Below are 9,969 nucleotides of genomic sequence, written 5' to 3'. Positions count from 1 at the left end.
GTTAGGGGCGGCTATCACATGGGAATGGAAACAAGTGGGAAACTCCTGCAATGTCCAATCAGCTAGCAGTGTAATGTAGGACATGGTATCATTCCTCACATGCGGCGGCATGTGGTTGTGTGAATTCTGATACCTCAAAAACCTTTCTATAGTAGACAGATAATGATGGGATGGGTGTCTTTGATTTTGATAAGCATCCACATTTCCATTCTATTATTATTATTATTCTGCCTTTCTCCATTGTATCTCCCCAGTTGATCATCCGATATCAACCTTATTTCGGGAAATAACAAAAAAAAAAAAGAAAAAGAAAAAGAAAAAAAAAGTATCTATTATTTTTTTCCATTCTCAGGTTTTGTTCTTTTTCTTGACAGCTTCTGTTTTCGATCTTGAAACTTGAAAATTGTGGGAGAGAGTTGTTTGCTTATAATCGTTGACATATTCCATATTCCTTGAATGATTGCAACATGCAATCCATCAAGCGTTTAACATTAATTTTATAAAAAATGTCTGCTAGACTATAAAAAAAATTTGCACCTAGTTTATCAAAGCATAGGAGAATATTTCCTTGTTCCAATGTGAACTCTGCGTATTTTACATGTTTCAAAGTGTCCAATATTTTCTTTGTAGAATATGAACAGAAAGTAACACACTTATATATATATATGTTTGAAACTATAGTGACCGCATCTATATTAAATATGATATATGTTTGTTATATACTTATTCACAGTCAAATTTACATATCTAAAACAAAATTCTAAATAAAGGTTCCTCTACTTTTAACAAACAATTAAGTTACCTCTTCTATTCTACAATGTGGTAGTCGTATGTTACCCCCTCGAACCACTGTTCCATCTAGTTAGACAAGCTTGCTCGTTAGGCTCAATAGTGGGTGCTGTTGAGACAATACATGGTATATGCGGTTGATCCGGGTCGAAATTAGCGATCTCGTGAAACGATCTCAACACAGACGACTACCTCCTCCTAAATCAGATTTTGGGTTCCTTGAGAATAAAATACGAACTGTGAGCTCGTCGGGCATGTCCCCGACAATGACCCTCCGACGCTCAAGTTAGGTTGATCGAGAGAAATGTATGCTATCTCAATGTTCGATCTCAATAAATGCATTACAGTTACCTCAATAACGACGTTTCAGGGTCTATTTATAGAGCACAGCTGGATATTGTTGACTGGGCCACGTGGCCTTATCTTGCTGGCTTGCGTTCTGATTGAACGGTGATCACTATCCGGGTCTTCGATCTGTTTGTGCGATTCGGGTTGGGTCCTCCGCGACCCGCCCGTTACAAAAGGCGCAGATCCTAATCGTGAAAGGACTCTAATGCCCTTAATGAAGGGTGTTTTGGTCTTTTCGCAGGGGATAAAATGTGTACACCCATCAGCGGTGTTGGTGTCACAATACTGGGTTGATAGGCAACACATGGTACAATTATGTACTAGTGTTGACTGATTGAGAATGTCAAGTGACGTGCAAACCTTGGGTGCATATGGGGCACCAATTAGTTCGTTGGTGATAGTATGTGGGTATTGTGGGTTGATGTCTTGGCAACATTGTGGTATATGTGGGACTTGGCGGAAACAACAATTAGACGTACATGGGCGAGTTGGGCGCATATGCTTGGGAGGGATGATAGATGGTGATCGCAAGCAACACCAGATCGTGGCATTTTTCAGTAGGATGGGAGATGGTGTGTAAAGGTAATATCTTGTGTGCAACATCCTCATCATGTAGGTAAATTTTACGCAAACATCTAATATGGGGGGATTTATCGCCAGATGGTAGATGGCATGGCCTAACAATGTGCGCACACATTGTTGATAGGGCCAAGTCTTGGTGATTGGTTCAGTTGAAGCATGGCGGGTAAATATTTATTATGCTTGATTATTGTATATATATATATATTTTGACAATTTTGCATATAATATTTAAACTCATCAAACATATAGTATGAGGGTGTGTGTAGAAAAGGTTGACTCATATGGTGGTAATAATTTTTGCTCTATGCGAACTACAGTGAAACTGTAGTGGTACATCACCTCAACTGTAGAGCAATTATGATAATTTGATAGGAATAAAGAATTTATAAAGTATAGTATTTGAAATTAATATGTAAATATTTGGTTAGAAGTGTGTTTGGAGAGGCAAGTGAAAAACATAGAATTTGAGAATGAGAGGGCTTATCAACTTTGTATTAGTGTGGGAGTGAGTGGGAGAGATTAGCTGCACAGTTGCACTCAACCTCAAACATTCAACAACAATTACATAAGAAGAAAGCAAAACAAAGGACAAAGTTAAATAAAAAAGTAAGTGAAACAAACTTTAAACAACTTTTGAGAGATAGAGAGAGAGGTTTGGGTCCTTCCCTTTTCATTTCTTATTCCACTTCTTTTCTTTCGCCCTACATCTCTCCTTACTCTAATCCCTTTTTTGGTCTGAGATTCAAGATTTACTTGATCCTCCATCACTCTCTTTATTCTTCACTCCGCAATAAGAAAGAAGAAGAAGAAGAATTGGACTGCTTTGCTGACTTGAAGCTTTGTCCTATCCACCCTTTGGAGATGAAATCTCTTCACCCCTAAAGGTCCCTTCTCTTTTCCTTTTTTTTTTTTTTTTATTTCAATTCCTTCTTTTTATTGGGGTTGCCGGCGGCGGCTGTGTGGTGCTAATTCCTTCATTCACCTGATTATTTCTGTAATAATTGGACTCCCCAGCATGGTTTTTAATTACTGACAACAGATTTAAGTTTGGCAAGAATAAGGTTAAGGTATACAAACCAAAATTACGGCTTTTACTCGGAGCTTTGCGGCCTCCTTTATTTATATCTCTATTCCCTTCCATTTTCTAGTGGTTGTGTTATATACTTAAGCACCACACTTTACATTTCGGACGCATGTGTATAAATCTTCAACTTTTGGGGGGAGAAAAAGGTTTATTTCCTTGTTATCTGTTCTCAAACCGCGTTAGATTCCAACTCTCCACATTTTCCGGTGTCCAGCAGGTGTTTTTCTTTCTTCTGAGCTTTTGTGAAGTTTTTATCTTGAGGAGATGATGGAGGATCTGGGCGCCCAATTAGTTGCCCCCACTGTCATCCACCAATCCCTATCTGGAAGATTTTGTGATTCATATCCCATGCCCAAGAAACGCGGTCTACCTTTCCATTCCTCAACTTATATTCATCAAAATGCTTCTGATAACTGGAATCCTAAGTTCTGGGATTGGGATAGTTCGAGATTTGTTGCTAAACCATTGCAATGTGATGAAATCCACGCCGGAAATGGCACACAGATACACCCGGGCTTGCCAAGGAGGAAAGAGCTACAAATTAATGCTCAAAATCCTAGAAAACTCGATAGTGCTGGAGAAGATAATGAGAATCTTAGACTGAAGCTTGGAGGGGGAGATGGAGCTAGAAGCGACAGCAGCAGCGGTGTTGTCAATTTAATGGAGCCACAGCCAGTGTCGAGGCCCAATAAAAGAGTAAGGTCTGGATCACCTGGTGGTGCTAATTATCCAGTGTGTCAAGTGGATAATTGCAACGAAGATCTTTCTACTGCTAAGGACTATCACAGGCGGCACAAGGTTTGTGAGGTTCACAGCAAAGCTGTTAAGGCCTTAGTGGGGCAACAGATGCAGAGGTTCTGCCAGCAGTGCAGCAGGTTTTGTACATTCAACCTCTTCATTAAGAACTATATGTCTGGTATTATGTTGTGTTATTGTTGATTTAATTGCCCTGGTTTAAGAGAAGATTGCAACTAGGTTGCCTAGCCATCTTTTAACATCATTTCGTGAGATTTTATCTTTTCTCAGTTTACTAGAGCTGTAGGCGCATAAGTGGTCCAGTTTTAATTTGTGATTTTGAAATCATGTAACTTTCAAGATTATTGCATCTCTTAATAAGTTTTCCATATTTTTACTGTACTATTCATGGATGAAATTTATTTAATTGGTTCAGTTGGCATGACCTCTTCTTGGTGAAGCAGAGGTCCTCGGTTCAAACCCATGTCCCCCCATTCCCCACCCCCTATGTAATAAAAAAAAATTCCGAGGTATATCAGGCTTCACCGGTTCAGAATATATCCGTATTTATTTGCAATAACAATTTCAAGGATTCTCAATAAGGAAAAATGTTTTCTAAATATTTTCAGCTCATTTAACATAGAGGGATTTCTGCAAAAACTTAAATCAAGTGTTTTTCATATTATAGCTTATATTAAGCTAATGAAGGTGTTTGGAAATAACTTCTGCTTATGCTTCTCTTACACTAAGCTGAAATAAGCTTAAAAGCGTAAGCTGGTGAAAAGGTTCTTATTATAGTTGAAAGCATTTTGTAAATAAGTTGAACTTCTTTATGACTGTTTTGCCGTAACTATTTTTTGTATATTTCGAAAATACCCCATCCAGAAATGATTAAAATCTACCCAGCTACCAGGCTAGTTAGGTAATTTCACAATAAGCTGGCAATTCACCAACTTTTTACCAAACACTTCCACGTCATTTTTTATGCATATAATTATTACATCCAAACACTCCCAACGTTTACATCTTAATCAATTATCCGCTTTTTCTAAAATTAAGCACTTTTGGAAAAGCACAAGTTTTTGCAAAACACCCCATATTACTTATTTACAACTAATGAATAAGTCTAAAAAAGTGTGTTAATTTTAACAAAACAGATATAGAGAAAAAAAACAAGGAAAAACTATATGATAACATTTCTAGTTTGACTACTTATCTTTTATACTCCTGACTCACCAATGTCACTTTTTTTTTTTTTTTTTGAGTGACACAAATGCCACTTTCAACAATTGTATTAGTGAAATTGTTCTCAATAAAAAGGTTTATCTTAATAGCCATCCGTAACCTAAATATACTTGTTGAGATGAGCTAGTAATGTAATTTATTTTAATTCTGAATCCAATTTGAAAAGCTAAATTAATCTGGATACATTTTGTGGGGAATAGGGCATTTACCCTGTTAGTTAAAAAAAATAAATTACACAGAGGTTAAAATTGGCCAATTAATGCTATAGTATATATGGTCTACATTTAGTTTAATTAGAAAATTTTGGAATTCAAGTTTGAAATTTATTTGTTGGAAATTCTTAGTGTAATCACTTGGTACATTCTTCTCCAACATATCCAATTGTATTTGTCTATGTATTGCAGCTGGTTAAAGGAGAAGCAACCCTCATCTCATTATGTTTAATTGTTATTTCTTATTTTATTTTTCTGAGAGAAGTTCAGAGCTGTAAGAAAGCCTGGTTTAGATCATTATTGTTTTGTGAAAACATAGTCAACAACCACAGCACATTCACTGATACACCTTACGATTATAAATTTGTTCGCTTTTAGCCTCTTAAAGTAATATTTCTTTTGACTTGGTTGCTTCTTTCTTAAAGAAATGAGAAATGAATTCCTTAATCTAGTCTAGATAAAACCATTTATCTACTAGGGTCAGGATTTACTTGAAGAAACCAGATCAACTGAGAGATTAGGCCTGGCCATTTCCAACAGTATATTGATTCACTAAAGTTGTTTGAAGTTAGAAGCAAGGATACAAGAATCTTCCTCTGGCTTCTTACAACTTACACCATAGACGGATTGTTGATTAATCCATTGTTTACTTGTTTCCTTCAAGTATTGTGTGTAATGTGATGGTTAAGATGTAGGAAGAGCCACGAAATTAGGCCTGTGTTTGGAGAGAGTCATATAGTTCTTTTATGGGGTTATTCTACTTATTAATCATTCTTCCCTGCTATTGTAATCCTGTTCTTATAGCATATTTATGACTTCACCAAAGAAGTAAAAAACATAAAATAAAATGATCCACTCATACTTTTATTTGTATATATATATATATGTGTGTGTATAGTAATGATTTTTCTTTTAATGTACAATTTGGAGCCAGCACTTCAGCATGCCTCTATCCCATTTTGCCAGGTTCCACCCCCTTTCAGAATGTAGAAAATATTTCTTTTCTAATGTACAGTTTGGGCCAGTACTTCAGCATGAGTTTATTCCATTTTCTAGGTTTCACCCCCTCTCAGAATTTGATGAGGGGAAGAGAAGTTGTCGGCGCAGACTTGCTGGTCACAACAGGAGGAGGAGGAGGAAGACCCAGCCAGAGGATAGTGCTGCACGGTTGTTAGTTCCTGGTAGCCATGAAAATAATGTTGGTGATATTGATGTTGCCAAATTATTGGCAGTGTTAGCTCGTGTACAAGGTATGAAGTTATCTAGTATAGCTTCAAGCTTATATGTGTTGGCCCTTGATGCATGATGCAATTATTACTCGGGAATATCAAAGCAGTTTTTCACTTAAAAAATTGAAAGTGTAAAAATGAAACTTCAAATTGTTTGTGATCAGCAAACTACATCACTTGTGCTCATCTATCACCATACACAAAACTCACACAACCATGCGCCGACCTTTCTATTTCAAATACTCAAATCCACAATTCTGCTAAATGATATTTTGGAATGCTCATAGGGAATCCCGAGGACAGGAGTAGTAAGGTTGCATCAATACCTGATAAAGATCAGCTGATACAAATTCTCAGTAAAATAAGTTCATTGCCTTTGCCAGCTGATGTGACAGCCAGGCTGAGAGGAAGCATTCCCAATCTTCTATCCTCAGAGAATTTGAACCAAATGAATGGGAATGCTTCTTCCAGATCGACCATGAACTTGCTCGCTGTTCTTTCAGCCACTCCAGGAGTACCCTCCTTTGACGCATTTGCAAATCATTCTCAACCTAGCACTGAAGGAAGTGACTCTGAAAAAAGCAAGTCAGTGTGTGTTGACCAAGCTGCACGCCTCAATGTGCATAGAGGACCTATGATGGAATCTCCCACTGTGGGAGGAGAGAGAACTAGCACAAGTTACGATTCTCCCATGGAAGAAGTAGATTTCCATGTTCAAGAGACATCTCCAAGCTTGCCTTTACAGCTGTTTACTCCGTCACCCGAAGATTATAGGTCAACAAAATCACCATCATACAGAAACTTCCTTTCATGTGGCAGCAGTAATCATTCAGAGGAAAGATCACCTATGTCTTCACCACCTGTTGTACATGATTTGTTCCCAATGCAGACGTCAAGAGAAATAATGAAGGATAAGCATTTGTCAAATAGTGAAGGTGAAATTGCAAATGCGAAACAAACCATAAGCAATGAGTGCAGTACATCTCTTCAGCTTTTCAGAGACTCAACCCTAGCTACTGAAAATGGTTCGAATCAAAGTTCTCCATATCAAGCGGGCTATACATCTTCTTCTGGTTCTGATCATTCACCATCCAGCCTGAATTCTGATGCTCAGGTACTCTTGTGACGTTTATCCCGTTTTATTTGACAATAATTTTTAACCATACTTTCATGTTGTTGTGTCTTTCTATATTCTGTATCCTACTTTTATGGGCTAGGTGATTTAAACGTGCTTTCTTCTCCAGGATCGTAATGGTCGAATAATTTTCAAATTGTTTGACAAGGATCCCAGCTATATGCCTCGGTCACTACGGGCTCAGGTAACTGTTGATGCTTTGGCTTCTTTATCCTCTGGATGACTTTTCCTGTCTATATCTGGGACCTGATTATGTTCCCTCTATTTGCAGATATACAATTGGCTTTCTAACAGTCCCTCAGAAATGGAAAGTTACATTAGGCCTGGTTGTATAGTTCTTTCCCTGTATCTATCAATGCCATCTTTTGCTTGGGATCAAGTGAGTGCACTTCTATGAAGTGAAAAGAACTTTGCTAAGCACTTCTATGAAGAATATACGCTTCGCAATAGATTTTAATATACCATATTCTGTGTGTTTACTGTCTTTGTAGCTTGAAGAAAACCTTCTTAACTATGTGAAGTCTTTAGTGAAAGATATTGATGTTGACTTTTGGGGAAACGGAAGATTTTTGGTTCACACAGACAGACAAATGGCTTCCCATAAAGATGGTAAGAATTGCTACCTTATTGTTATTTTTGGATCCATAGCCTGAAGGCTATGCTTGTTTCCATTTTATTATGCTTCTGTGAGGAATTTAACTTTCGATAACTTTGAGGATTCTATATTCTCAATCTTCCTTTAATGTAATTGATTTCCAGGAAGGATTCGTCTCTGCAAATCTTGGAGAGCCTGGAGTACACCAGAACTCATCTCGGTCTCTCCTTTGGCTGTTGTTGGTGGACAAGAGACCTCTCTTCTGTTGAGGGGAAGAAGTTTGACAGGTCCAGGCACCAAGTATGTATTGATACTTAAGTTATCTGAATCCTTTCATGTTATGGTTTCTTTCCTCAGGAAATTTTCTTTGTTTATCATGCAGGATACATTGTACGCATGCATCTGAGTATAATATAAGGCAAGTTGCAGCATCATCGTGCCTGGACAGTGCATATGAAGAGATAAGCTTGGATAGCTTTAAGGTCGACAGGGCAGCATCTGGCGTACTTGGTCGCTGTTTCATCGAGGTTGCAGTTTTATCGAATTATCAATTTAAAAAAGTTGAGCTACATTGTGGATCATTGATAACTTTTTTGTTCACAGGTCGAGAATAGTTTCAGAGGGACCAGTTTTCCAGTAATTATAGCGGATGACACCATCTGTGAAGAATTGAGACTCCTTGAGCCTGGGATCAATGGAACTGCTGAAGTGTGTGGTGGTATTGCAGCTGATCATATTCATAATACAGGGAGGCCCAGGTCCAGGGAAGAAATCCTGCATTTCTTGGATGAACTTGGATGGCTGTTTCAAAGAAAACACAACTCTTTCTTGTTTGGAATCCCAGATTACAGGCTTAGTCGGTTCAGATTTCTTCTTATATTTTCTGTTGAGCATGACTTTTGTGCTGTGGTGAAAACCCTCCTGGACATTCTGCTGGAACTAAACTTGGTTAGACACGGATTAGCAAGGCAGTCTTTGGAGATGCTATCAGAAATTCACCTATTGAACAGGGCTGTCAAAAGGAGGTGTAGGAGCATGGTTGATTTGCTCATCCATTACTCTGTTGATTCTACTGATACCTATGAGAAATATATTTTCTTACCCAATATGGCTGGACCTGGTGGAGTTACACCTTTACATTTGGCTGCTTGTATGTCATCTTCAGATGATATGGTTGATGCTCTGACGAGTGACCCACAGGAGGTACTTCTTTCCATTTTAATGCTTTGCCTCTTCAGATTTGGAAGTTTCCTGACTCTTTAAAAGCGCAAATCTTCTTCATTTCATGGTTTTAAGTGGTTTTTGGTGATGAAACTTTGCAAATTGGCTTGCTTGCACGTGTAATGCCAAGTTATGTCAATGGTGTGACTTTGCTTGGAATCTCTTCTAAAGCATATATTGCAGCTGAACCTTTTGTATATTCTTCACTTAATATTTCTTAATTTAGGGTCTAGATTTTGTGTGCTTTCCAACATTTCCAGAAGCTGTTCTAACCTTATGAGTTTACATTTCTTTCTGTAGATGGGTTTACAGAGTTGGAATTCTGTTCTTGATGCAAATGGGCTTTCTCCTTATGCATATGCCTTGATGAGGAATAATCATTCATACAACGCTCTTGTTGCTAGGAAGCTTGCAGATAGGAATAATTGTCAAATCTCTGTATCAGTAAACGATGAAATTGAGCAAGTCGAATTGGAGAAGGATAAAGATAAGAGAACTATTTCTCACTTCAATCAAAAGCTAAAATCTTGTTCCAGATGTTCAGTTCTTGCATCGTGTGGATACAGCAAAAGGTTTCTGGGTTCAAAAGGATTGCTCCAACGTCCCTACATCCATTCAATGCTCGTTGTAGCTGCTGTTTGTGTTTGTGTCTGCCTGTTCCTTAGAGGACATCCGTCTGTTGGTTGTGTCTCCCCATTTGTATGGGATAACTTGGGTTATGGCGCATTTTAGTTTTACATGAAGAGTGTTTTAAGAAACTTACGATCGTGCAGAAAAAAGGAAGTTTTGGAATA

The 9,969-nt window shown here is 37.9% G+C and overlaps 1 protein-coding gene across 2 annotated transcripts; it reads left to right on the top strand.

Annotated features, from left to right (window-relative positions):
* Positions 2,333-9,937, top strand: LOC105178165 (squamosa promoter-binding-like protein 14). Of its 2 annotated transcripts, none has more exons than XM_011101558.2 (11): positions 2,333-2,603; positions 3,021-3,678; positions 6,052-6,245; positions 6,512-7,338; positions 7,469-7,543; positions 7,631-7,738; positions 7,851-7,968; positions 8,119-8,254; positions 8,337-8,481; positions 8,558-9,157; positions 9,476-9,937. In XM_011101558.2, exons 2-11 carry the CDS (start codon positions 3,068-3,070, stop codon positions 9,905-9,907), a joined length of 3,246 nt encoding a protein of 1,081 aa, XP_011099860.1. In that variant the 5' UTR covers positions 2,333-2,603; positions 3,021-3,067; the 3' UTR covers positions 9,908-9,937. The 2 variants fall into 2 exon arrangements, with proteins under 2 accessions (XP_011099860.1, XP_011099869.1); XM_011101567.2 differs by having other exon boundaries at positions 3,018-3,678.

The sequence above is a fragment of the Sesamum indicum genome, linkage group LG2 (assembly GCF_000512975.1).
Source record: "Sesamum indicum cultivar Zhongzhi No. 13 linkage group LG2, S_indicum_v1.0, whole genome shotgun sequence".
In the NCBI taxonomy this organism is placed as follows: Eukaryota; Viridiplantae; Streptophyta; class Magnoliopsida; order Lamiales; family Pedaliaceae; genus Sesamum; species Sesamum indicum.
This window is presented reverse-complemented; position numbering and strand designations above follow the sequence as displayed.

What these genes read in the sequence shown, in the direction of transcription:
- LOC105178165 (XM_011101558.2), top strand. Translation starts at nt 3,068, where the DNA reads ATGATGGAGGATCTGGGCGCCCAATTAGTTGCCCCCACTGTCATCCAC. An exon ending in TTGACAGGTCCAGGCACCAA is followed by an intron (nt 8,255 to 8,336) that starts GTATGTATTGAT and finishes TTTATCATGCAG; the next exon opens with GATACATTGTACGCATGCAT. An exon ending in TTGGTCGCTGTTTCATCGAG is followed by an intron (nt 8,482 to 8,557) that starts GTTGCAGTTTTA and finishes TTTTGTTCACAG; the next exon opens with GTCGAGAATAGTTTCAGAGG.